General features: G+C 51.7%; 2 protein-coding genes across 12 annotated transcripts in view; one reads left to right on the top strand and one right to left on the bottom strand.

Annotated features, from left to right (window-relative positions):
- Ap1m2 (adaptor related protein complex 1 subunit mu 2) overlaps positions 1–9742 on the bottom strand; it is a 24540-nt gene extending 14798 nt beyond the window's left edge. The window contains exon 1 of the mRNA XM_087201629.1: positions 9652–9742. Coding sequence (XP_087057755.1) covers positions 9652–9672 — 21 coding nt within the window. The 5' untranslated portion in view covers positions 9673–9742. The remainder of the gene's footprint in view (positions 1–9651) is intronic.
- Positions 2914–26094, top strand: Slc44a2 (solute carrier family 44 member 2 (CTL2 blood group)). 11 transcript variants are annotated; one of them, XM_087201624.1, is made up of 23 exons: positions 2923–3041; positions 12862–12910; positions 14204–14277; positions 14392–14476; positions 16269–16353; positions 16448–16561; positions 16808–16871; positions 16960–17083; positions 17176–17259; positions 17342–17454; positions 19413–19544; positions 19628–19727; positions 19814–19906; positions 20016–20100; positions 20852–21114; positions 21184–21278; positions 21841–21944; positions 22066–22139; positions 22227–22297; positions 22443–22531; positions 23784–23868; positions 24318–24455; positions 24700–25280. In XM_087201624.1, the coding sequence occupies exons 1-22, from the start codon at positions 3011–3013 to the stop codon at positions 24437–24439; spliced, it is 2136 nt and encodes a 711-aa protein (XP_087057750.1). In that variant the 5' UTR covers positions 2923–3010; the 3' UTR covers positions 24440–24455; positions 24700–25280. The 11 variants fall into 11 exon arrangements, with proteins under 11 accessions (XP_087057752.1, XP_087057750.1, XP_012921414.1 ...); XM_021244936.2 differs by lacking the exon at positions 2923–3041 and adding an exon at positions 11967–12108 and having other exon boundaries at positions 24318–24442; positions 24700–25560; XM_004865515.3 differs by lacking the exon at positions 2923–3041 and adding an exon at positions 11967–12108 and having other exon boundaries at positions 24700–25275.

The following is a 26094-nucleotide window of genomic DNA, read 5'->3' as shown; positions in this document are numbered from 1 at the left end:
GGCTGGGGATGTAAGAAAGAAAAGAGAAACAAGGCATGTTGGTACAAGCCTGTAATCCAGCACTCTGGGAGGCTGAGGCAGGAGGATTGAGAGTTTGAGTTAGGCCTTAGTGACTTAGTGACAAAATTAAAAAACTAAAAATGGGTTGGAGACATAGCTCAGTGTGAAGGCCTTGGGTTTGATCCCCAGCATTGAAAGGGGAGGAGAGGAGAGGAAGGGGGAAAGAGAGAAAGGAAGGATAAAGAGAAAGGAGGGAAGGAAGAGAGGAAGGAAAAGAGCCCCCTTCGACTCCTCCCATCCCACAGCCTCAGCTCACAACCACAGGGCATTCAGTTGTTTGTTCTGTTTAGTTACAAGCAGCTGTGTCTGCACGTGCTATATCTCCCCGATTTTCAGTTCCTCTTACTGTCTCTTTTTCTCATACCACACGGGACTAAGGAACTAAATATAATTTGCAGCCAGACATGGTGCTGCACTCCTGTGATCCCAGCACTGAGGAGGCTGAGGCAGGAGGATCTCTGTGAGTTGTAGGCCAGCCTGAAGTACATAGTGAGACTCTGTCTCAAAAAAAAAAAAAAGACTAATAAATAACTCCCTCCCTGTACTCAACAATATAAGCTGGAAGCCCAGTGTGGTGGCACATACCTGTCATTCTTTTTTTTATTTTGGTACTGGGAATCGAACTTGGGACCTTGGGCTTGTGAGGCAGGCGACGGAACTACTGAGCTAAATCCCCCGCCCCACACCTGTCATTCTTGACACTGGAGGGCTGAGGCAGGGGGATCACAAGTTGGAGCCCAAGCTGGGCAATTTAAAAAGATCTTATTTCAAAATTAAAAACAAAGAAGGGCTGGGATTGTAGCTCAGAGTGGAGGCCCCATGTTTCATTGCCAGTATTTTAAAAAAGTGGGAACTGTAGCAGGCCATATCTGGGGCTGAGGATGTGTTTGCATTGTATTAGGACCAGAGCCCAGGCCAGCATAGTGGCTTATGCCTTTCATCCCAACGCTCGGCAGGTTGAGGGAGGAGGATCTCTATGAGTTTGAGGCCAACCTGGGCTACATAGAGAATTCAAGGCCAGCCTGGACTACGTAGCTGACCCTGTCTCAAAAAAACGAAACATGGGCTGGGGATTTAGCTCAGTGGTTCCAGTGCCTGCCTTGAAAGTGCAAGGTCCTGAGTTCAATCCCCGGTACCAAGCCCCCCCCCGCCAAAAACCAAAAAAACAAGATATAAATGAAACCCAGATTTCATGCACTCAAGTCCTTGTTCAGTCTCATTACTATGTGACTGGGTAACTTACTTCTCTTTGTCACTTTCTCCACAGGAAAGTAGTTGTAATGATTTAATATACAGCATTGAATACCTTGCATGAGACTGAGTAAGCTCTCTATAAACATACAGTCTTAGGATAACCTGCCAAGCCGCTGCCTTTTTTTTTTTTTTTGTGGTGGTGCTGGGGATGGAACCCAGGGCCTTACACCAGGTAGGCAGGCAAAGCTCTTCCTTGAACTTTTATTTATGTATTTATTTTCCGAAACTGGGGATCAAAATCAGGACCTTGCGCTTGCCAGCCAGGCACTGGCGCCACTGAGCTAAACCTCTGGCCCTCTTTTTTTGTACCGGGAATCAAACTCTGGTCCTTGGGCTTGGGAGTCAGATGGAGGAGCCACTGAGTTAAATCCCCGGCCCACCTCTGGCCCTCTTGAACTTTTTAAATGTAACATACACTGAGAAAGGGTAATAGTCAAGTTTTCACACTGATGCCACCTGTGTAACCACAATCTTTTTTTCTATACCTTGGAAACCACCACCCTCCTCGTCACTTCCGCCTCCTGAGACAAGCACTGCTCTCTGTGCTACTCCCATAGGTTGATTAGCTATGCCTGCACTGCAGTTTGTTTTAAACAGGGTCGCACTATTGTAGCCTAGGCTGGCCTCGAATGCATAGAGATCCTCCTGCCTCAGCCTTCTGTGTTCTGGGATGACAGGTGTGTGCCACCATGCCTGACTACACTTAGGTTTTTCTTTAATTTTTAAAATTTCTATTTTCAGCCAGGCATGGTATATAGTGGCATCTCAGTAAGGATTTTTTGGTTTTGGTACGGGGATCGAACTTGGGTCCTTCTGCTTTCAAGGCAGGTGCCAGAACCACTGAGCTAAATCCCTGGCCAAGGATTTATTTATTTATTGAGGCACTGGGGACTAAACCCTGGGCCTTCATGCTGAGCTCTATCCTGAGTCCTTTTTTATTTTTTGTGACAAGAACTCACTAAGTCCCTAAATTGCCCAAACTGGGCCCCAACTACCGATGCTCCTAACTCAGCCTCCCTAGTGCTGGGAATATAGATGTTGCCATCAGGCATAGCCTTCACTGAGGTTATAATTTGTATTACTTGACTAATTTCATTCTTCCAAGGTCTTTTTTTGTTTAGGTTTGTTCTATTAATACTGGTTTTCACTATGTTGCCCAGATAGCTCTAGAGACCCTCCTGCTTCAGCCTCCAGAGTAGCTCTGATTACAGGCATGCACTACTGCCCAGAGCAACTGGGTTCTTTTTATCCACTTTGTGCTGTTTGCCTCTTGTGAGTCCTCTTGTACCCACTTTCTGTCAATGGGCCTGTACATTTGCACCCATTTTCAACAGTAACGATGGGGCTGCAGGTAACATTGGGACATAAACGCCATGCACACTTGTTCACTGGCACAGTCTGCGCTCAGCATGTTTGATGACTACATGAATGAATGAAGGACAAGTCCATCAAACACCCCAAAATGTTCTCCTGAGAGCCCAGATTGGAAACAAAGGTAGCGGCTCCACCTCCGGACCAGGCCCCGCCCCTTTCTCAGCCTCGCTCCCCCCGCCAGCAAAGGTCCCATTGGAGGGAGCTCGTGGGGGCCGGTGAGGAGGGCGGGGCCGGGGCGGGGCGCTGCATCCCAGAGCCTCCCGCCCGCCCACCCGGGCTGGGGTCGCGCTGGCTGGGACTCCCCTCCTCGCCCGCTGCGGCCATGGAGGAAGATCGGAAGGAGGCAGCCTACGGTAGGGGCCGCCTACGGCCTGGGGCCGCCTTCCCTTGAGTTGGCGGGCGGGGAAGGACATCTGAGACCTGCAACACTGGCGCTGCAACTACGAAGGTCCCCTCCGCCCTGGGGCCTTTGCATCGCGGGCTGCACGCTCTGCTCGCTCGCGGCTCCACACCCATGGCTCCGAGTCCCCTCCCGGGAGCCTTAGCTCCCTTCTGTGGCTGGGCTGGGGCGCACGGCGCATGCTCCGCCAGGGAGGTCCTGTTATCTGGGCGACACCAATGGCACGCGGGGGAGGGGAGGCTCGCGTTCGCGGCTGGGTACTGGAGCAGGCCCCCGAGCTCTCCAGATCCTCGTTTCCCCTCCAGACCCCTTTGTCCACTTCCTCCTACCCACCTCTTTCGTCCCCTTTCCGTTCTCCCCATCCCCCGCCTGCGCCCTGTAGCCATTCTGGGCTTTTGGCTAGATGGGTAAACTGAGGCGAGGCTGGAGAGACGGAGTCCTGGGATTGGAGCTCACCGGGTCTGGCCTGGCATCTGGGAAGGGCGGAAATAAGGGCGCCTCCGGCGAGGAAGGAAGCCGGAAACCATTGAGAAACTTTCCTCAGCCTGTGTGAGGAGCTGGGGTGCCTGCTTGTTATTTTATGGGGTCCACCGCTGTAAACCCCTGAGGGCAGCCTCAGCCACAGGCCCCCGAGTTGGGCCCAGAATGGGGGCCCCTCCTCCTTGACACCCCTAGAGTGCAGCTGGACCCCCAGGGGACAAGTGTTGTATTGTGGGCCTCAGTGTTTCTTCCCAGTCTCTTATCTTTTGTCCCCAGGGCTCAATTTGGGCCAAGACCCAAGTGGCACCACCTCAAGGGTTAGGGGGTTCTGTCATAACCCGTGTGACCAGAACTTCCTGGAAACTGCTTGGGGAGGGAGGGGGTGCTGAAAATGGTAAAAGAAAACAAGGTGAGGCCTCCTGTCCCCTCAGGGACTGTGGCCTCAGGAGACTGCAGGGGAGCTGGGAGGCTGAGACAGGAGGATCACTGCAAGTTCAAGGCCAGCCTGGGCTGCTTAGGAAGACCTTGTCTCAAAAAAAAAAACCCAACAAAATGGGGGGAGGGGCTGCAGGGAGAAACAAATGGAGAGACTAGGACCCTGGCCAGCCCAGCCTAGAGGAGAACACCATGAGTGGGCTGATCCCCCCAGCACCGGAAGCTTCCTGCCCAGACCTCCAAAGTGTGCCCACCCCACCAGCCAGTTTTGACTCCAGCCTCAGACTCCATGTCTGCTCGGGCTCTGCACCTCTGGGGTTGTGGCTGGCTATCTCTGATGTGGGTGGACATGGCACACTGGGGTGCTGGCCAAGCACCTGAGGGATCTTTGGTCTCCATGAAGTCTGAGGGTGGAGGGCCGAGTGGACAATGATAGGGTTCACCCAGACTTAAATTTAGCCGAAGGATAGAGTGAAGAAAGCTCAGGCAGGCCCCGCCACACTCACTCGGGAGGCAGGACAGGAGACCTCTGTCCTGCAGGTCTGACAGCACACTCCTTCCAGCAGTCCTGTCTTGTTTGTTTGTGGAGCCAGGTCGGCTGGAACCTGGCCTCCCACATGCTAGGCGGGCGCTCACCGGGGAGCTGCAGCCCCAGCCCAGATCCATAAGTATTTATTGAGCCGTTTTGGGCAGAGCTCTAGACATTGAGAACCCAGCGGTGGGCAGGGCAGCAGGATCTCAGTCCGAAGGCAGTGGACAGAAAAGAAACATGTAATTGTAGGTTGTTTAAAGTTGTGAAGCAGGGAATAGGACACTGTGTGTGGCAGAATCGTCAGCATCTATTTTCGGGGACTGAGGGCTGGATGTGGAGCAGGCGGTGGGAAAATTGGTGGGTTGTGTGTTCTAGGCAGAAGGAACAGCAAACAGACCACACACTTGCTTAATTACTTCCCTCTCTGAGGCCCAGAGGAGCCTGAGATGAAAATGTCAACTGGGCTGGGCTTGGTGGCGCACGCCTGTGATTCCAGTATCTGGGAGGCTGAGGCAGGAGGATCCCTGGGAGTTCAAGGCAAGCTTGAATGACATAGCAAGACCTTGACTCAAAAAGCAAAACCAAACCGAAAAAAAAAAAAGGAAAAAAGAGACTACTAGCTTGTAGTGGGGTTCTGGGTTAGTTTTTGTTTCTTTTTTTGAGACAGTGTCTCACTGTGTAGGCCAGACTGGCCTTAAATTCTTTTTTTGTTTGTTTCTTGTTCTGTTTTTTTTTTTTTTTTTTTTGAGTCAGGGTCTCGCTGTATAGTTCAGACTGGCCTTGAACTCACAATGATCCTCCTGCCTCAGCCTCCTGAGTGCTGGAATTATAGGCAGGTTATCACCACACCAGGCTTGGGAAGCATTTTGCAAGGTGCCTGGGAAGCTCTTCATGCTTAGAAAGCCCCTGGGGCTGGTGACAACTGAGTATGTGGCTTTTCCATGAGCTAAGGAGACTTCCCTGTGAAGTCACAGTGTCAGGATGAACTGGGCAGGGCAGGAAGCTCCTCCTTTGCCAGAGCTCGTTATCTCTACAGGAAGTCTGCAGTTTGCAGGGAAGCCAGGAAGTGGCTCTGGCCCTGACAGATCTCAGCAACAGGCACCACCATCCTTTCCTGTCCACCCTGGCATGGCAGGAGCAACACATGGTTTCTAGAACCCAGAACAATAGATTCTAACTGGGGAGGACAAACTTGGAGGGAAATACTGGTGCTTGGTTAAGAAGCAGATTTCATCTGGGCACAGTGGCACTTGCCTATATCACAGCTATTCAGAAAGAGGAGGCAGGAGGATCACCGTTTGAGGCCAGCATGGGCAACTTAGCAGGACCTTGTCTTTTTTTGAGAGAGGGTTTCACTATGCGGTTCAGGCTGGCCTCGAACTCACTGTGTAGCCCAGGCTGGCCTCAAACTCACAGTGATCCTCCTGCCTCAGCCTCCAGAGTGTTGGGATTACAGGTGTGCACCACCACGCTGGGGACCCTGTCTTAAAATAAAAATAAAAAGGGCTGGAGGTGTAGCTCAGTGGTAGAGAGCTACCTAGGATGTGCAAGGCTCTGGGTTTGATCGTTAGTAGGAAAAATTAAAAAAAAAAAAAAAAGGCAGATTCTGCCAGGTGCCAAGGTGCATGCTTGTAATCCCATCTGCATGGCAAGCTGAGGCAGGAAAATCACAAATTTGAGATCACACTGGGCCATTTAGCAAGACATTGTTGCACAATAAATTAGAGCTCAAGAGGTAGCTGTGTGGTAAAGCACTTGCCTTGTATGCTTTGAGCCCTGGGTTCCATCCCCAGCACCACACATACAAACAAATAAAATGGAAAAAAATCTTATTTTATGCCATATGTCCATACAATGCTACTTTTCAAACTTAAAATGAATAATAAAAAATTGAAATAGATGATTTTCCAATCTTACATAATGAAATTAATATAATCTCTCTTTGGGGGCAGAGAGACTCAAACTAAAAATAACCCCCAAACCATAAAGACTTTAGCTCTCTGTGCCTAGGAGCCTTCTGCAGGCTCTGGGCCAGCTGTCCTCAGCCCAGAGCTAACCCAGACAAGAACTCCCTGTCCAGAGATTGCTCTGTGTATTTCTGTACTTCTTTCTGTTTTATGAGACAAGGTCTCACTATGGCCTTGAACTTGTAGCATTCCAGACAGCTGGGAATCACAGGCACGGGCCCCCACGCCTGGCTGAGCTTAGTTCTTGTGTTCTTCTTTCATGAATGTCAGTTCCACAGGGACAGCATCTTTGTTGTTGTTGTTGTTTTGTTTTTGAGACAGTTTCACTATGCAGTTCAGGCTGGCCTCAAACTCACTATGTAGCCTAGGGTGGCTTTGAACTCCTGGCGATCCTCCTGCCTCAGCCTCCTGAGTACTGGGATTATAGGCACATGCCACCATGCCTGGAAGCATCTTTGTTCTGTCCACTGCAGAGTCTCAGTCTAGAAAAGAACCTGGCACACAGTCTTTGCTCAAGGAGTGTTTGTTGAAGGAGGTTGTCAGCAAACTGGTTTATATGTTAAGCAATGTATAAACTTATCAAGAGAAAAGCATCAGATTGGAAAAAAAAATCACTCCTTTTACCTCTTTCCTGAGCTGTCCCTTCCTGTTCAAACCAATTTCCTTTTTCTCTCCTTCCACTGTCTATGGTACAGACCCAGCAGATTTGTTGTTGTTGTTTTTTGGGTTTCTTTTTTTTTTGTACTGGGGATCGAACTCGGGTCATTGCACTTGCGAGGCAGTGGAACCACTGAGCTAAATCCCTGGCCCTGTTGTTGTTTTTGAGATAGGGTCTCACTTTGTAGCCAGGCTGGCCTCAAATTCAAAGCGATCCTCCTACTTCAGCCTCCCAAGTGCTAGGATCACAGGCATGTGCCACCACACCCGACCACAGCAGATTTTTAAATCTGCTGGTGGCACATACCTGTAATCCCAACACTCTGGGAGGCTGAGGCAGGAGGATTGCAAGCTTGAGTCCAGCCTGGGCAATTTAGTGAGACCCCATCTCAAAATGTTTTAAAAAGGAGGAGTAGTTCAGTGCAAAAGCCCTGCATTCATTATCCAGTAACATAGAACAAGAAAAAAAATCTTTCTCCCCTAACCTCATCTTTTCCTTGGTGGTGGCAATGGAAGCCAGGGCCCACCTTGTGCTCAAGCTGAGCTATTTTGCAGTCTCCTTTCATCTTAGTCCTCTGTTCTCCCTGTTCTCTCCTTTGTTACTAAACAGGAGCACATAATTTAACATTGTTTCCTATCAGCTAGGCTGGACCTACTTCACCTTTTTACAAGGCTACGTAGTATTCCACTGTGGGACCAGTACCACTTTCCCCATTAAACCAGTCCAAGGAGCTTTAAAAAGATACAGACAGTCCAGGCCGGGGATTTAGCTCAGTGGTTCCGCCTGGTTCCATCACCTGCCTCGAAAGTGCAAGGACCCAAGTTCGATCCCTGGTACCAAAAAACAAACAAATAAACTAAAAGGTATAGACAGCCAGGCAGGGTGGCGCACATCTGTAATCCTAGCGCTCGAGAGGCTGAAGCAGGAGGATCACCATGAGTGTGAACCCAGTCTGGGGTACATAGGGAGTTCAAGGCCAGCCTTAACTACATAGGGAGACCCTGTCTCAAAAATCAAAACAAAAAAGATAAAATAGTTCCTAGAGAAAAACATCTCATTTGCTGCCTGGTCCGTACTTCCAAGCCTCCGCACTGGCTGCCATCTGAAGCTTCTGCAGTAGGGGCTGTCTGGGTAGCGGGATGCACTTTTCTCAAAGACTTCTGGGAAGGCCAGGGCAGGCTGGCTGCGAGGGCGGGGCCTCCCCCTGCAGCCCTTGGGGATGTGGCCGCCGTCCAGGAGCTGTGGGGGCTGGGTGGCATTTGAGGTCCTGGCAGAAGCTTCGTGCCTGGGCAGCCTGAGTAGGTGCCTTATCTCCCACGCCCACTGTCTGGGTGGGCCAGCTGCTGGGCCCTGCAGGACCAAGAGCCCGGCACCTCCCCAAACCACCTCCCCAAACCGGCTATTCTCACAGCCTAACCTTTCCTCCCCTTTTCCCACTACTGCCTCTCCCAGGGTCTTGGCCACTTTGCAGGCTTTTGTTTGTTTTTTGGGTTCTTTTGGTACTAGGGATGAAATTCTGGACCTTGTGCTTGTGAGGCAGGTGGTGGAACCACTGAGCTAAATCCCCAGCTCTTGGCTTGTTTTTTGAGACAGGGTCTGGCTATGTAGTCTAGGCTGGCCTTGAACTCACTTTTGTAGCCCAGGCTGGCCTCAAACTCTGGTGATCTTCCTTCCTCAGCTTCCTTGAGTGCTGGGCTCATGGGCGTACATCAACATCCCTGACCCAAAATCCCACCTCTAAACAAACACCAGAGTCCGTTAATAAGTTTCCTCCTCTCCATACCTCACAATGGAGATTGAACTCCATGCATTTTGGAGGGGAAAACCATATTCCCAGGGCAGAAGGATCGCTATGAGTTCAAGGCCAGCCTGGGCTACATGGCAAGACCCTGCCTCAAAAACAAAAGAAAAAGAAAAAAGAAAAAAAAGAAAAGAAAAGAAAGCAACCAAATGGGGGCTTGATAGGGTTCTTATCTGCAGCTTGCAAACTTTCATCTTGTTCTCCCTGCAGGGACTGGCTTAGGCTCAGTGATCAAAAACCATTAGTGTTGGTATCTGGAGCTCTCTAGCTCCTTCCCCACCCAGCCAAGGTTAATGAGACCTAATGGCACCACTGAACACAATAACAGTGTTCTCGCTTACATTTCCTGAGAGCCCATGGGGCCAGATGTGAAGCCAGCCTTCTGCTGGGCATTTGCTCTCTACATGTTTAGTTCTCTTTCACACAGGGGTAACTCGGGAGCCCCAGCAACCTCCAACGCCTGAGAGCCTGTGAGTCTCCCCATGCTCCCTCCTCCCTAGTTCAGCCCTGTCATGCTCCTGCTCCCCCCACACCCTCTATGGCTCCCACTTATCCCCCCACACACCTTGATTGGGAATGAAACTTTCGGTGACTTCGAAAGCTACTTCCCCTCCCCAACCCTTAGTTTCCTCTGCTGTCAAGTGGGCTGGGAGATCTCCTGTGTGAGGAAGAGGGTGTGCAAGGTTTTACCTGGGAGCTGTGAGTGCCCATTGGAGGCAGACATCCCAGCTAACACGTCCGCTTCCCGGTCTTGCTTATCCCTCATCTCCCCTCCCACTCCGTTTAAGTCTCACCTGCTCCCAGATAGGAGACTTACTTTCCTCATACTTGTAATAGTTTTTTGACTCTTTATATATTTGCATGATTAATCCATATGGAATTTGTTTTGCTATGTGCCAGGGTTACATCTATTTTCGTCCAAGAGCACATTAGTGCTAGTGATTGAGAGATTTATTCTTTCCCTGCCAACTGAGAAGATGTCATTAGTCATGTATTTCATTATTTCTTTTGGTGGGCATGAGGGTGCATACTTGTCATCCCAGCGCTCAGGAGGCTGAGGCAGGAGGATCCCCTTGAGTTCAAGGCCAGGCTGGGGTACATAGTGAGTTCACGGGCAACCTGGACCATGTAACAAAACCCTGTCTCAAAAAAAAAAAAAAGAGAGAGAGAAGAAAAGGGCATCCTTCCTTCTTTCCTTCTGTCTCTCCTTCCTTCCTCTCTTCCTTCTTTCATGCTGGGCAAGGAACCCAGGCCCTTACATGCACTAGGCAGACAATCTACTCCAGAGCCCCACTATTTGACAGTTTGGTGAGAGGCAGCCCAAGAGCACAGAGAACAGCCTGTGCCAAAGCCCTGGGGTGGGCCGGGGCTGGGGAGTCTGTGGGCAGCCAGGAACCCCAGAGGCTGAAAGGGAGAGAGGGCAGAGATGAGAGCACTGGGTGTGGGGCAGAGAGGAGTCGGGCTTTTCTTCCAAGCACGTGGGAGCCGTGGGGGGTCCCGAGGAGAGGAGGGATGTGACCTGACTCAGGTGGTCACAGGCCCCTCTGACTGTCCCACAGGAAGGGGGGAAGGGACAGGAAGCAGGGGCGGCCCGCAGGAGATCTGTCCCAGGCCTGAGGTAAAGGTGAAGCCTGAGGAGGTGGCGGTGAGGAAAGGCTGGTGGTGGCTGGGCTGGAGGCAGAGTGGAGGTGAGATAAAGAGGAATCTCAGCCGCCGGCAAGGCCCCGGCACACCTCAATTCCAGTGCTTTGGGAGGCTGAGGCGGGAAGGTTGCAAGTCGGGCGGGCAGAGCTTAGTACGATCTTGTCTCAAAATAAATATCTTCAGGCCGGGGATTTAGCTCAGTGGTTCTGCCCCCTGTCCCTCAAGCACAAGGACCTGAGTTCGATCCCCGGTACCAAAAAACAAAAACAAAACAAAAAAATAAAAATCTTCAGCACCACACACCAAAAAAATGGTGCGGCTGGGCATGAGGGACCTGATGTTCAGAGCTGTCATGGGGTGACTCCTGACCTAGGTGTCCCTTAGGATCCGTGTGGTTGGGGACAGAAGAGGCACATGGCTGGGAGCTGGCGTCTGTGGGAGCCCTGCTCACCTAAGGCCACAGCCGGTGCTCACACCTCACCTGTTCGCTGAAGCCCATGGTCGGGGGCCAATCAGGGCCTCCTCGGCCGGAGCATTTTCTTTAAGGACAAGCTGAGTTAGTGAGAGGCACTCCTGGGGGTTTAGCTTGGTTCGGTTTTGAGACAAGGGCTTGATGTATAGCCCAGGCTGGCCTTGAACTCATGATCCTCCTGCCTCAGCCTCCCAAGTGCTGGGATCACAGGTGTGCACCATCATACCCCATCCATGCCTGAATTTTGACGCTGGGTTTGTTTTATACTTTTTCCTGGGGGGGGGTGTCTTGAGACAGGTTTTCACTACCTTGCCTAGGTCAGCCTAGAACTCTGAATCCTCCTCCCTCAGCCTCCCACACTGGGATTACAGGCGGCCACCATTATCACCCTACTCTCCAGTTTTCAAGAAAGCCAAGCGATGCAGATAGTTAATATTATTATTTTAACTCTGCAAATGTTTTATCATTGCTAATTTTTTTTTTAATGCAGGGCTGAGATGTAGCTCAGTGGTAGCTTGATTGCCTAGCCTGTGCATGGCCTGGGTTCCATCCCAACATCCCCTCCCCCTCCAAAAAATTTGGAGGAAAACCATGAAGACCAAAGAACTGCTACTCTGGAGGCTGAGGCAGGAGGATTGCTTAAACCAAGGACTAAGCCAACATAGTGAGACCCCAGCTCAAAACAAAATAACAAAAGAACATCTCGCCTAGTGGTTCGGGAGTTTTTAGCTCCAGCACTTCATACAACTTGCCTGATCTCAGCTCTCTGAAGTTCCTCTGGGGGCTTAGTTTCCACGCCCGGCAGGGTCGGCCAGGCCTGCGGTGCAGCCTGGCTCCGATGGGGGCGGGCCAGGCTAAATCCGGCGGCGCTGAGTGGCGGGAGCAGCTGCGCCCCGCCCCACAGGCCGGTCTGACCGGTTCGGGCCGCGCCGCTGCTGGGACCGAGTCTCCCGGGAGTCGGAGTCCGGAGCCGGCCGACGGGGCGTCCGCAGGGATGGGGGGCGATCGGCCACATTACTATGGCAAGCACGGTAGGCTGAGCCCCTTCTGCACCCCGGGCTGGCCACTTCAGGGGACAGAGTGGGGGGAACTTGAGGAGGGGAGATCGGAATAGCAGGGCCTCCCTTTGATCCCCCAGACTCAGCCAGCATCCCTCACTCTAGTTTTTTTGTCGAGTATTATTATTATCATTAGTATTATTGTTGTTGTTGTTTTGGTACCAGGGATTGAACACGGGTCCTTGTGCTTGCGCAGCAGGCGGCAGAACCACTGAGCTAAATCCCCAGCGTCATTAGTATTATTAATTTGGGTTTTCTGGGCAGGGTCTCACTTTGTAGTTCAAGCCGGTTTGAACTCACTATGTACCCCAGGCTGGCATTGAACTCACGCCGATTCTCCTGCCTCAGTTGAGGCTGAGATTACAGGCGAGGGACCACTATGCCCAGCTTAATCCCAGTTCTTCCCTGGAGCTGCCTGTCAGTGTCTCCTAAATCCTCTCCCTGTACTCCTTCAAGTGCCTCCTTCCCCATTCCACCTCCAACCTTGCCGCCGGCACTCCTCACCCTTATTCCCTGGCCACCCTTCCCAGTCACCGACAAGGCCTCCCCCCTGTGTGGACAGACTTGGGTGTGGTGGGCCGGATTAGGGAAGCAGGCTCCTGGCACTAGGTAGGTCTCCTGCCACTGCCAGGGCTGACCCCTCCAAGGGCATGGGGAGAACTGATCTCCGGGCCCCTTCTGGGTCCAGCACTTTGACCCATCTAGTTTGAACCTGTTCACTTTCAGGAACCCCGCAGAAGTATGACCCCACCTTCAAGGGACCTATTTACAACAGGTAAGGTCCGGGATTCCTGGGGGAGGGGCTGCATCTCTGCCGGGAAGACCCAGCCCCCGTTTCTGCCTCCTCCTGGTCTTCTCCGTTGCCACAAACTGATGATGAATATTTGAGACTGGTTAGAAGGACTCATTTCTTTAATATAGAAAGCCTCCTTCCAAATCGGTGGGTGTTCGGTGGTGGGGTGGAACCCAGGGCCTCTTGCATGCTAGGGAAGTGCTCTGGTGAGCAGCTGCACCCCAGCCCCACAAAGAGATCTTGAAAAAAACAAAGTCTAAGGCCAGGGATTTTAGCTCAGTGGTTCTGGCGCCTGCCTCTCAAGCCCAAGGTCCAGAGTTCGATCCCTGGTACCAAAACAAAAAGAAAAGAAAAAAACAAAGGCTAAATCAGATCATATATGGCACAGGAGGTTTGTAAACACAGATTAAGGAAAGAGGCTCCATTCAGTTTAAAATGAGTCACAGAATGTCATCAAAAACAATAGCCAAGCCTGCCATCCCAGCACTCCGGGAGGCTGAGGCAGGAGCATTGCAAGTGGGAGCACAGCCTGGGTAATTTAATGACTTAGCAAGACCCTACCTTAAAGTAAAAAATTAAAAAAAGATGGGGATAGCTCAGCACAAAGGCCCAGGGTTTGATCCCCAGTACTGCAATTAAAAAAAAAAAAAGCAGATTGAATTCCCTGAATAGTATAGATTATAAGGAATTGACACATTTTGCTCTGAACTAATTGGCATGGTCTTTATTTATTTATTTTTTATTTTTTTTGCAGTGCTGGGATCAGACCCAGGAGCTCAACTAGGAAAGCACTCTACCACTGAGGTGCATCCTCTGCTCCTTTTATTTTTATTTTGAGACAGGCAGGATTTGAACTTGTGATCTTCCTGCCTCACCCTTCTGAGTGCTGTGGGCTTTTTTTCATACAGGTCCCGCTGTTGCCTGTTGGGACCTGGGTATTGTGTGCACAAGCGTGCTCCTCCGAGTATCAAGGGACACAGGCGCGGGTCCCTGCACATAGCTGTCAGGGCATTTTATGTGGGCTTTGGGGAGGGAATGTGGGCTCCTTTGCAGCAGAGCACGGGACACTTTTGTAATCCCAGTACTCTGGGAGGCTCAAACAGGAGAGTTGCAAATTCAGTCCCAGCCTGGGCAACTTAGTGACTTAGCCAGAACCTGTCTCAAAATTAAAAACAAACAAACCACTGTTCGGGAAAATGGGTGCACCGAACGCCTGGCTGTGAGCCCTGGCTGGGCAGACTGCAGGTCTCTGACGTCGCCCCATTTCCTCCCCAGGGGCTGCACAGACGTCATTTGCTGTGTCCTCTTCTTCCTGGCCATCGTGGGCTATGTGGCTGTGGGCCTTATCGGTGAGTAGGGGGACAGGGCCAGGCCTGAGGTGGGCGGGGACACTGCAGCTAGGGGTGAGGGTGGGGCTGCAGCTGCTGAGTGGCCCTGCGTCAGTGCCCCTGGTCCCTCCACAGCCTGGACCCACGGGGACCCTCGAAAAGTGATCTACCCCACTGACAGCCGAGGCGAGTTCTGTGGCCAGAAAGGCACCAAGAATGCGTGAGTCCGAGCTCCTGGGGCTGGCTGGCTGGGCTGGGCTGGGAGGGGAGCAGGAGCCTGCTCTGCTGGCCTCCAGCTGCCCCAGAGTTCCGAGACCCCGAAGACACCTTCATCCATGGGCTCCCAAGTCCCTTATAGAAAGGGTGCGTTTATTTATGCAGAACATAAAGACACATCCCCTGCTCTAGATCATCTTCTCCAGGTGACTTTTTTTTCTGAGACAGGGTCTCACTGTGTAGTTCAGGCTGGCCTTGAACTAACTTTTTGCCCAGGCTGGCCTGGAACTCACAGTGATCCTCCTGCCTCAGCCTCCTGAGTCCTGGGCTCACAGGTGTGTGCCACCATGCCTGGTTCTTACACTGTTTGGTGCAGTATTGGGCATTGAGCCCTGGGCCTTCACACTGAGCCACAGCCCCAGCCTTTTTTATTTTTTTATTTTGTGTTAAGTTCTTGCTAAATTGCCCGGGAGAGATCATGCCTCAGCTGTCTTTTATTTTATTTTATTTTATTTTTATTTTTTATTTTTTTGGCAGTGCTGGAGATTGAATTCAAGGCTTCAAGCTTGGCCCATCTACCTCTAAGCCACATTCTAATTTTCATGCTCCTTAAAATCTGTATCACTGAGGGACCGGGGATTTAGCTCAGTGGTGCCGCTGCCTGCCTTGAAAATGCAAGGCCCTGAGTTCGATTCCCGGTACCAAAAAAAAAAACACACCAAGAAAAACCTATATCATAAGACCCACTCCTAGCTCAGTGTGGTGGTACACACCTGTAGCCCTAGCACTCGGGAAGCTGAGGTAAGAGGAGTGCAAGTTTGAGGCCAGCCTGGGCTACATTGTGAGTTTCAGGCAAGGCTGGACTTCACAGTGAAACCCTATCTCAAAAAACAAAAAAGAAGCTGGGTGTGGTCTCATAGGCCTGTAATCCCAGCACTCAGGAGGCAGATGCAAGAGGATCACCATGAGTTCTGGGCCAGCATGAACTATGTAGCGAGACCCTGTCTCAGAAAAACAAACAAAAAATGAAAAAAAAAGCAGGGCACAATGGTGCAGGCCTATAATCTCAGCAGTCTGGGAGGCTGAGGCCAGAGAATTGCAAGTGCAAACTCAGGTCGGGCAACTTAGTGACAGCAAGTTCCTGACTAAAAAATAGTCTCCCCTTTTCAGGGAGTTGTTAGATGGTCTAGTGACTTAGTTACTTTTCTTTTATTACTGAGACAAAATACCGGACACCCAAAGTTAAAGGAGGAAAGATTTATTTAGCTCATAGTTTGCAGAGGTTTCAGTCCATAATCGGCTGGCTCCCCGGCAGGGTGGCATCACAGAGGAGAAACAGTCCATGGCTGGCAGAAGGTAGCAAAGCAACAAGGGACAGGGCCGGGGATTTAGCTCAGTGGCACTGCACCTGCCTCGCAAGCACAAAGCCCTGAGTTCAATCCCCGGTACCAAAACAAAAACAAAAAAAACAAGGGACGACCACAACTCTTTCTATCCTTTATATTTTATCCAGGCTACTCCGGGCAGGTAGCACTCACACCTTTAATCCTAGTGCCCTTGGTCCTACAGTCACACCATGCATCAGTTCCAATGTCGCACACTCTAGATCCAGCCACCTCTGAAAAGCCCCATGTATGAGTGCATGAGGCTTTGGTCCTTGTACAAATCCTAGAACAGAGTCTGGAGTGATGTAGCAGGGGCTGCCATTTTTGTTGTTGTTGTTGTTTCCATGATAATTTTTACATATGGTGGCTGAGCTGTCTCGACAGTTTCCGTTCTCCCTTCTCCAACCCCAGGAACAAACCCTTCCTGTTCTATTTCAACATTGTGAAGTGTGCCAGCCCCCTGGTCCTGCTGGAATTCCAATGCCCCACACCCCAGGTACCTCTTGTCCCTCCCCTCCCCTCCCCTGGAACGTAGGGTGAAACCGAGTCTGCGCCCCACCACCCCTCATCCCCATCCTCTGCCCTCCTAGATCTGCGTGGAGAAGTGTCCTGACCGCTACCTCACCCTCCTGAATGCCAGAAACACTCCAGAGTTTGCATACTACAAGCAGTTCTGTGTCCCTGACTTCCAGAGTGATAAAAAGGTGAGCAAGCAGAGTAGCCTGAGGCAGGGTGCTGCCTGGGGGGAATTAACTCCTCTTCTCTCTCTCTCTCTCTCTCCTTCTCTCCTCTCCCCCTCTCTTTTATTGTTTTTGGTTTGGCTTTTTGAGACTGAGTCTTGCTATATAGTCCAGTCTGGCCTCGAACTTGATGCATTCTCCTGCCTCAGCCTCCAGAGTGCTGGGATCACAGGTGTGCACCACCATGCCCAGCTTCTCTTTCTCTTTTAGCAGAGTGTGGCTGAGGTGCTTCGGGATGGCCAATGCCCTGCTGTCCTCATCCCCAGCAAACCCTGTGAGTCGGGGTTGCCTGAACTCAGTTGGGGCGGGCAGAGGGGGGCTGCTGGGGCTCAGGCTGACCCTCGGGCTCCCTGCTTCCACAGTGGCCCAGCGATGCTTCCCGGCCATCCACGCCCACAAGGGGGTCATCATGGTGGGCAATGCAACAACCTATGAGGACGGGCATGGCTCTCGGAAGAACATCACGGAGCTGGTGGAGGGCGCCAAGTGAGGCCTGAGGGGGCCTCGGCCAGGTGGGACAGGGCAGGGCCTAGGGCCCAGGGAGAGGCTGTGACCTAGGCCACCTCCTCCTATCCCAGGCAGGCGAACGGTATCCTGGAGGCCCGGCAGCTGGCCATGCGGATATTTGAAGACTACACCGTGTCCTGGTACTGGATTGTCATGTAGGTAGGGAAGGCGGGAGGCCCTGGACTCCCTCCCCAGCTGTCTAAGGAGAGGATCCGCTTATGCTCTGTTGATCCACAGAGGCCTGGTCATCGCCATGGCGCTTAGCCTCCTGTTCATCATCCTGCTCCGCTTCCTGGCCGGCATCATGGTCTGGGTTATGATCGTCATGGTGATCCTGGTGCTGGGCTACGGTGCGGCTCCCCCTCCTGGGCCCCTCCCGCCCCTGCCTCAGCTCTACAAAATGCTCTCCCTTCCACCTTTTCTTTGGAGATAGGGTCTTGCTATGTAGTTCAGGCTGGCCTTGAACTCACCATGTAGCCCAGGCTGGCCTCAAACTTGTGGCAGTCCTCCTGCCTCAGCCTCCCAGATGCTGGGATTATAAGTGTGCACCACCTCACCTGACATAAATGTAGCACTTGGTATCCTTCCACAACAGGCCCTACATCAGTATTTTATCAACACCAAAAGGCAATCCCACACAGGCTCTTTTTGAGATAGGGTCTCACTGTTTCCTAGGCTGGCTTTGAACTCGATCCTCCTGCCTTAGCCTCCTGAGTAGTCAGGGAGGTTCTTTAGCGAGTGGGTTGGAATGCATACTCTGGCACCTGAATCCCAGGGACCACATCCGTACTCTACCATTTACTAGCCAAGTGTCTGTACGCAAGTGAGTAAGCCTCACTGTGCCCTGATTTCATCGTGCATTTTATGGGGATAATTAGTATTCACCACTTGGGAGGCTTAATGGGAAGGAGATGGCGTGGGGAGAAAATCCGGGGAAGAGCTGTGTACCTCACACTACACAGTGGGAACCTGAGCCTTGCTTGTAAACCAGTGCTTTTCATATCCTGATTTTTCACTGAAACTTCCAGGGGGACAAATTCTTGGCCACCCAGTCTAAGGACAAAGGTATCAAAATGTTCATATTGGCCAGGTACAGTGGCACATTTTTATCATCAATTCCTGCACTCCAGGAGCCTGAGGCAGGTGGATTGCAAGTTTAAGACCAGCTTGGGCAACTTAGTGAGACCCTATCTCAAAATAAAAGGGGCTGGGGATATAGCTCACAACTCCCGGGATTCAGTCCCTAGTACCAAAAGAGGAAAACAAAAATGTGTCCCTTAATAATAATAATGGTTTTTAGGGGCCAGGATTTATCTCAGTGGTGCTGTCGCCTGCCTTGTAAGCACAAGGTCCCGAGTTCAATCCCCAGTACCAAAAAAAACCAACCCCACAAAATAATGGTTTTTAGTTAGGTGCTGGTATTTTATATTTATTTATTTATTTTAGAAGTACTGGAGACTAAATCTGGGTCCTTCACACTGAGTTCTATCTCTAGCCCTTTTTATTTTTATTTTGAGACAAGGTCTTGCTAAGTTGCTAAATTGTCCAGGCTTGGCTTGAACTAGTGATCTTCCTACCATGGCCTCCTGAATGCTGGGTGACAGGTGTGTGCCACCATGTCTAGCTCACAATTTTATTTTGCAAAGAGCTCAGGGGAGTACTGAAACTCCTTTGTGCTGTCCCATTTCATGTTCACACCCAAGCCACGTGCATTCATTTATTCATCAAACTTTTATTGAGTGCTTGTGTCCAGGGCAGCTTTCCAGGCGCTGGGCATATAGCAATGAACAAAACAGGATAAATGCTTGTTCTCTGGTAGCTTACGTTCCTAGGGGTGTGGGGGATTCATGTGAGAAACAAACCTGAAAAACTTCTAGAATTTGAGAATGAACAGCAAGTACAAAGGTCCTGTGGCAAGAGCACACACAGGGAGGCTCCCCCAGCCTCGGTCTTTGCTTCTGTTAAATGAGCATTAAGGAACCAGGCATGGTGGCCTGTGCTTGTAATCCCAGCACTCTGAGAAGCTGAGGCAGGCAGATCTCAAGTCCCACAAGGGGAATTTAGTGAGACTTTGTTTTTATTATTTATTTATTTATTTATTTTTATTTTTTTATTTTTGGTACCGGGGATTGAACTCTGGTCCTTGTGCTGGCAAGGCAGGCAGCAGAACCACTGAGCTAAATCCCTGGCCCGAACCCTTGTTTTTAAAAAAATAAGAGCTCAGTGTGAAGGTCCTGGGTTCAATCCTCCCAAAAACTGTGGGCAAGGATGGGGCAGATCAATGGACTGAGGCTGTGGCTATGTGCAGGGATATTTCACTGCTACATGGAGTATGCCCGGCTGCGTGGGGAGGCCGGCTCAGACATCTCGCTGGTGGACCTGGGCTTCCAGACTGACTTCCGGGTGTACCTCCACTTACGCCAGACCTGGATGGCTTTCAGTGAGTTGCAGCCCCTAGTCCTGCCTCCTCGCAGTCCTCAGAGGGGCTGGGCAGCTAAGCAGCTCAGTCTTGGTCCCTTGCAGTGATCATTCTGAGCATCCTGGAAGTCATTATCATCCTGCTGCTCATATTTCTCCGGAAGAGAATTCTCATCGCCATTGCACTCATCAAAGAAGCAAGCAGGTAGGGGTGGGGCACCACCAGACCACTGGGGCTGTCCTGTCCCTAGGGCTGTTCCGGTCCTGATGCCTGTCATTGCTGCTCCCCAGGGCTGTGGGATACGTCATGTGCTCCATGCTGTACCCGCTGGTCACTTTCTTCCTGCTGTGTCTCTGCATCGCATACTGGGCCAGCACTGCTGTGTATCTACCCAGCCCCGTTTGTGAGCCGGGAGGGAGGGGACCTGGTAGTGTAGTGGAAAGTCCCTGGGGTTCCCAATTCCAGACCCCAGATTCCTTAACAAGCTACTAGCTTCCTGTCTACTTCCAATGAAGCTGTCTATAAGATTTTGGATGATCCCTCCTGCTCATTTACCGGCAAAACCTGCAACCCTGAGGTGGGTGTTCCTGGGGTAGGGAGGCCAGGTGACTACTCAGCAAACATTTGGTGCCTCCTGTACTCGCTGAGCTGGGTGTGGGGGACATGGAGACTAAGGGACACCAAACCGAGACCTGGCACCCTTCTGGGGGAAGCCAGGAACTGGTCAACTTGGCCTGTCCCCCACTCTGGTACTTAACCCCCCACACACCTTTTTTGTGTGTGTGGTGCTGAAGATCAAAGCCAGGGGCATTTCACTGAGCTCACCCCCATCCCCCCCCCTTCTTTTTTTTTTTTTTTGCGGTACCGGAGATCGAACTCAGGACCTTGCGCTTGCCAGGCAGGCCCAGCACCACTGAGCTAAATCCCCGGCCCACCCCCATCCCTTTTAAAAATATTTTTTTGGGGGACAGGGTCTTGCTAAAATACTAAGTTGCCCAGGCTGGCCTCAAATTTGCACCTGCCTCAGCCTCTCAGAGTGCTGGGATTATAGGCGTGCACTGCCACGCCCAGCTCCTCTTTCCATTTTGTCTTAATTCCCTTTCCCTACATCCTTTTTTGACCCTTATGATGACCATTCTTATTTCTAGAACTCCCGGCTTGCTTACCACAGCCCTTGTCCTGAACTCCTAATTTCTTAACTTCACTCCAATCCCCAAGACCTCTGTTTTACCCCCTGGTCTCACCTGCTCCCTGATGATGATGCCTTGAGAGCTCGCTCTGAACTCCTAGTCGCTGTGTTTTGACTCATCTCTGTGCCCCTTCCCCAGACCTTCTTCAACTCCACTGAATCCCGCTCGTGCCCCAAAGCCAGCTGTCAGTTTGCCTTCTATGGTGGGGAGTCTGGCTACCACCGAGCACTGCTGGGGCTGCAGATCTTCAATGTCTTCATGTTCTTCTGGCTGGCCAACTTCGTGCTGGCACTGGGACAGGTCACGCTGGCTGGGGCCTTTGCCTCCTACTACTGGGCCCTGCGCAAGCCAGACGACATGCCCGCCTTCCCGCTCTTCTCTGCTTTTGGCCGAGCGCTCAGGTAGGCCAGGGTTGGGAACACAGTGGGATGGAGTTCTGGCCCAATCACTGACCACCCTTATGCCCGCAGGTACCACACAGGCTCCTTGGCCTTTGGCTCCCTCATCCTCGCCATTGTACAGATTATCCGAGTGATACTCGAGTATTTGGATCAGCGCCTAAAAGGTGTGGCCCATGCGGGGCTAGGATTGGCTTTCACAGAGGGGTGGGGCTAAATTACCAGCCAGGATTGGCTCTTGCTTGGGTGGTGGGTGGGGCTGAAGTTTTGGCTGGGGGTGTGGACTTGAAGGGCTTATGTGATTGGTTTTGGACAAGCAGCTGAGCTCTCTGTGGGGAGTTTCTAGAGGCCTGGTCCATCAGTGGCTTCTGCTATAAGGGCGTGGGTGACCTAATGCTGCTTTCTTTTTCTCAAAGGAAGGTCTATGGGGATTGGTTTACCTTGAGGGTGGGGCCCAGAAGGCCACAGATTGACTTGTGCTTAGGAGGCAGGGCTTAGGCGCAGTGTGTAGTTTGGGTTTTACCTTGCAGGCAGGGCTAAACGGCTTTCTGATTGGTTCTATTTAGGGGTGGGGCTGAAGACTCTGGAGTTGGTCTCTTTTCTCTATCTCCTTGAGTGGATGAGGCCTTTGAGTCCTGGACTGAAGAGTGTGTATAATGAGGAGTTGGGGGTCTCTGCCAAGCTGGGCCACTCTGCTCTCACCCTGACAACCTTTCCCTTCTCTTCCAGCTGCGGAAAACAAATTTGCCAAATTTCTCATGACCTGTCTCAAGTGTTGCTTCTGGTGCCTGGAGAAGTTCATAAAGTTCCTCAACAGGAATGCTTACATCATGGTGAGTGGGCCCTGGACGCTGAGCCAACCCAGCAGCTCCTGCTGAGGGTGCATGGAGCCCCCGGGCCCACCCAGCACCCAGCACCCAGCACCCAGCGGGCCTGACCCCTTCTCCCCTCCAGATCGCCATCTACGGCACCAACTTCTGCACCTCTGCCAGAAATGCTTTCTTCCTGCTCATGAGAAACATCATCAGGTCAGGGGCGACACCATCCTCTTCCAGCCTCCCTCCTTCCCTAGTCCCAAGTCCCCACTCACTCTCGTCCCTCATTGTTCCCTGCAGGGTTGCTGTCTTGGACAAAGTTACCGACTTCCTCTTCCTGCTGGGCAAACTCCTGATTGTGGGCAGTGTGGGTGAGTGTAGCCACCCAGGCTATTGGGAGTGACCTTCAAGCTTTCATCAGGCCTTGTGACTTCTGTGATGTCATCCTGTAGGACAGGGCGGAGACCCTTTTCCTATAGCCAGACACTCAACTCTCTGGGTTCCTTCCTCCTGCAGGAATCCTGGCTTTCTTCTTTTTCACCCATCGCATCAGAATCGTGCAAGACACAGCGCCACCTCTCAACTATTACTGGGTTCCTATACTGGTATGGACCTTTGGGTTCAGATCAGGGCCCAGGCAGGAAATTGGGACTTGGCTTCTCTTTTGACTTAGGATAGATGTGGATGAAGGTGAGAGGTGAGGGATTTTTATTCAGTCCACAAATACTGACTCAGTACCTGCCACACACCAGGTGCTAAGGTGAGAGGGTTCCTTCTCTTTGGGGGCCTTACAGTTTTTAGGTAAATGGACATTAATCGAGAATGATATGGGGCGGAGATTTAGCTCAGTGGTTTCACTGCCTGCTGCACAAGCATAAGGACTGGAGTTCGATCCCTGGTACCAAAAAAATTTTAAAAATTAAAAAAAGAATGATATTGAGGGCCAGGGATTTAGCTCAGTGGTTCTGCCGTCTGCCTCGCAAGCCAAGGACCTGAATTCGATCCCCAGTACCAAACAAAACAAAAAAACAATGATATTGATAAGCTCTGCATGGAATCCAAATTCTTTTGGAAGCTGAGGCAGGAGGATTGCAAGTTCCAGCCCAGCATGGGCAGCTTAGTGACTCAACAAGACCCTGTCTCAAAATAAAAAGGGCTGGGAATGTAGCTTAGTGAGAAGGCCCTGGGTCCAGTCCCCAGTACAGGGGAAAAAAATAGAGATAAGACCACGAAATGACAGCTGTGGAAGGGTGAGTGTCTATCCTGAAGATAGTACAATCAAAAAATAAATAAATAAAGATAGTACGATCCTCGGAGTCCAATGACCTAGATTTTTATCTCAGTTCCTCTACTTTCTAGTTCCCAGATGAGTAATTCTGGACAAGTTCTTTAATCTGTCTACTGGCCTCACTCAACTGATGCTTATCAGCAGCTCCCAAGGCCTGGGAGTCACCAGATTGCTAGGGATGTAGCAATAAATGTGGTGACACAGTCCAGTAAGGATATGGTCATGAAATCCATACAGTGCCCTCAACAGCAAGCCTGAGGTGGAGTGCACAGGGCCAAGAGAGCATAAAACAGGGTCTCAGGGTCATCAGCAACTTCCAGGAGCAGGTGATACCTGAGGACTTGGAGATAGAACTAAAAGCAGCAGAGTGATGGGGCATGAACTAGATTTCAGTGGGGGCAACAGCATATGCAAAGGCCCTGGGGTTGAAGGAAACAGCAAGTTATAGGAAAGATGGGTCCCTGCCAGCAGGAGAGTGACATGCCATCCTGGGGGAAGGGAATGGCTGGTGAGGGGCTGCTCTGGACAGGAACTGGGCCACAAACAAATTATGTCATGTCTCTGCCCAGACAGTTATTGTCGGCTCCTACCTAATCGCCCATGGTTTCTTCAGCGTCTATGGCATGTGTGTGGATACACTGTTCCTCTGCTTCTGTGAGTGACCCCTCCCTCACCCCAGGCTCGTGGGGCCCCGAGTCCCTTGTCCCCACTCAATCTAACATCTCCCTCCCCTGGGACCACACTGTCACCTGCCCAGCACCCCCATTCTCCAGGGCCTGGCTGTCTCCTGTCCTTGGCCCCAGCATGCCTTCTCAGCCTCCTCACTGCTTGGAGCTGCTGTGTCCTGGTCCCCTGGCCCTGCCTGCACCCGGGTCACTGTCCCTTGGGCCCTCAGCTTTGCAGTTTCTGGCTTTCCTGGGGTGGGGGGGACCTGTGGCTGCCACTAACTCTGATCTCTCCATATGTCCATTTTTGTTTTGTTTTCTCTTTTCTCTTCCTCTCCTCCATGCCTGCTGGCTTCCCTGTTCTTCCCCTGCCTCCCTTTCCTCCCTCTTTTTCCTGACTTCCCCCATTTCCCCCCTGCCGGTTCCTGGGGGGCCCAGGTGAGGATCTTGAGCGGAATGACGGCTCTCAGGAGCGACCCTACTTCATGTCGCCCGAGCTGAGAGACATCCTGTTAAAGGGGAGTGCGGAGGAGGGCAAGCGGGCGGAAGTCGAGGAGTAGAGAGTGAGGGAAACTGGTGTGTGGGCCATGCGTCCCCGGACATTGAGTGCATGCGGGGGTTTCCTTCCTTCGAGAGTGGGGATTCTTCGGCCGAGCTGAGCCCACTGCAGCCTGCCCTCTTTGGTCCTAGTGTGTGTTGCTTTCTAACTGTCCCGAGGCTTCTCGGTGGCCTTGATCCCCCCTGCCCCACCCCCCATCCTCAGTGGCCTTTGCCCATGGGCTCTGTCTCACACCACCTGCTCTGGGGCCTCTCTCCACAGTGGAGGATTTGGAGCGGAATGATGGCTCTGTTGAGAGGCCTTACTTCATGTCTTCCACCCTCAAGAAGCTCTTGAACAAGACCAACAAGAAGCAGGTGGAGTCCTAAAGCCAGGCGTGGTGGTTCGTGCCTGTAATCCCAGCACTTGGGAGGCTGAGGCAGGAGGATCTCTGGGATCTTTGTATAGCCAGCCTGGACTACATAGTGAGCCCTGTCTCAAAAAACAAACAAATGAAAAAGAAGCTGGTAGAGTCCTAAAGGCCCCCACTTCTCCCAGCCTCCCAAGCCAGATGCTTCCCAGCGGTGCTTGCCAGGCTGGAAGTCTGATCACTGCCTATCTGCCTCCTGCCTCTGATCCAGCCCCTACCGATTTCTGGGGGCCTGGAGGATGAGGGGTGTCACCTCTCTTAACTAAATCAAGGGGCACTCAGTTTTCCCAGAAGCCTCACAAGACTGGGCTGAAAAGTGTCAATCCAGCTCGGGACATGCCTGTAATCCTAGCACTGGGGAGGCTGAGGCAGGAGGATCTCTGCGAGTTCAAGGCCAGCCTGAACTACATAGAGAGACTCTTTGTCTCAAAAAACCAAAAAAGAAAGAAAAACCAGTCAGTCCAACCCTCTCTGGCCTGGATGGGGACAAATCTGTCAAACCTGTAGGATGGGAGGTGGCCGGGCCTCTGCTGGCTCCTTCGTGCTTCCTGTGTGGAAGATGGCCAGTGGAAAGGACGATGTTCACATATGAGGGAGCAGCCAGTCAGCCACCTTGAACTCTTTGCCTTCCAACGAGGACTGAGTCTGTCTGCCACTGGATGCATTTATTCTTTTTTAACCTGGACATGCATTAAAGGGTCTATTAGCTTTCATTCCTGTCTCCACAGCTGGATGGAGACGCCAGGCAGTGCCTTCATTTGTGGCTGGGGTAGGTGGGGTGGGGGTCTCCCAGCCAGAGAGGCTGAACTGGGGTGGGGGGAGCTGGGCCAGGCTGAAAATATTAATGGCCTTAGTGGGAAAGTGCAGGCCGGCCAGTTTCTGACTCTGCTTTCTTGGTAAGAGAGGAAAGAAAGTGACTGCCCAGGGGACATCTTCCGGGGCCTGGGAGGTTGGAAGGGTTCTGCCCAGATATTTCCCACCTTGGGGATCCCTTTGCCAAACTTGTTAAACTTAGGGGACAAAGTTGCTGGGTTCCCCTTCACCTGCCATTTCCCTATTCCAGCGGCCCCCCACCCCAGGCTTCATGCCTCCACCTTTCAGCTCCATCTGGGGTTCTGGTGAATTCCAGCCTGGGGTCCCCCATTTCCTGTGCCTGCAACCAGCCTGCCGTTGTCCCCATCTGGTCCCCATAGTCCTGTGCATATATAACTGCATTCCAACCACTAATAAAGTGCCTACCATATGGG

Source organism: Heterocephalus glaber, unplaced genomic scaffold (genome assembly GCF_053883595.1).
Source record: "Heterocephalus glaber isolate CG9 unplaced genomic scaffold, H.glaber_assembly_v1.0 deba00001760, whole genome shotgun sequence".
NCBI lineage: Eukaryota > Metazoa > Chordata > Mammalia > Rodentia > Bathyergidae > Heterocephalus > Heterocephalus glaber.
This window is presented reverse-complemented; position numbering and strand designations above follow the sequence as displayed.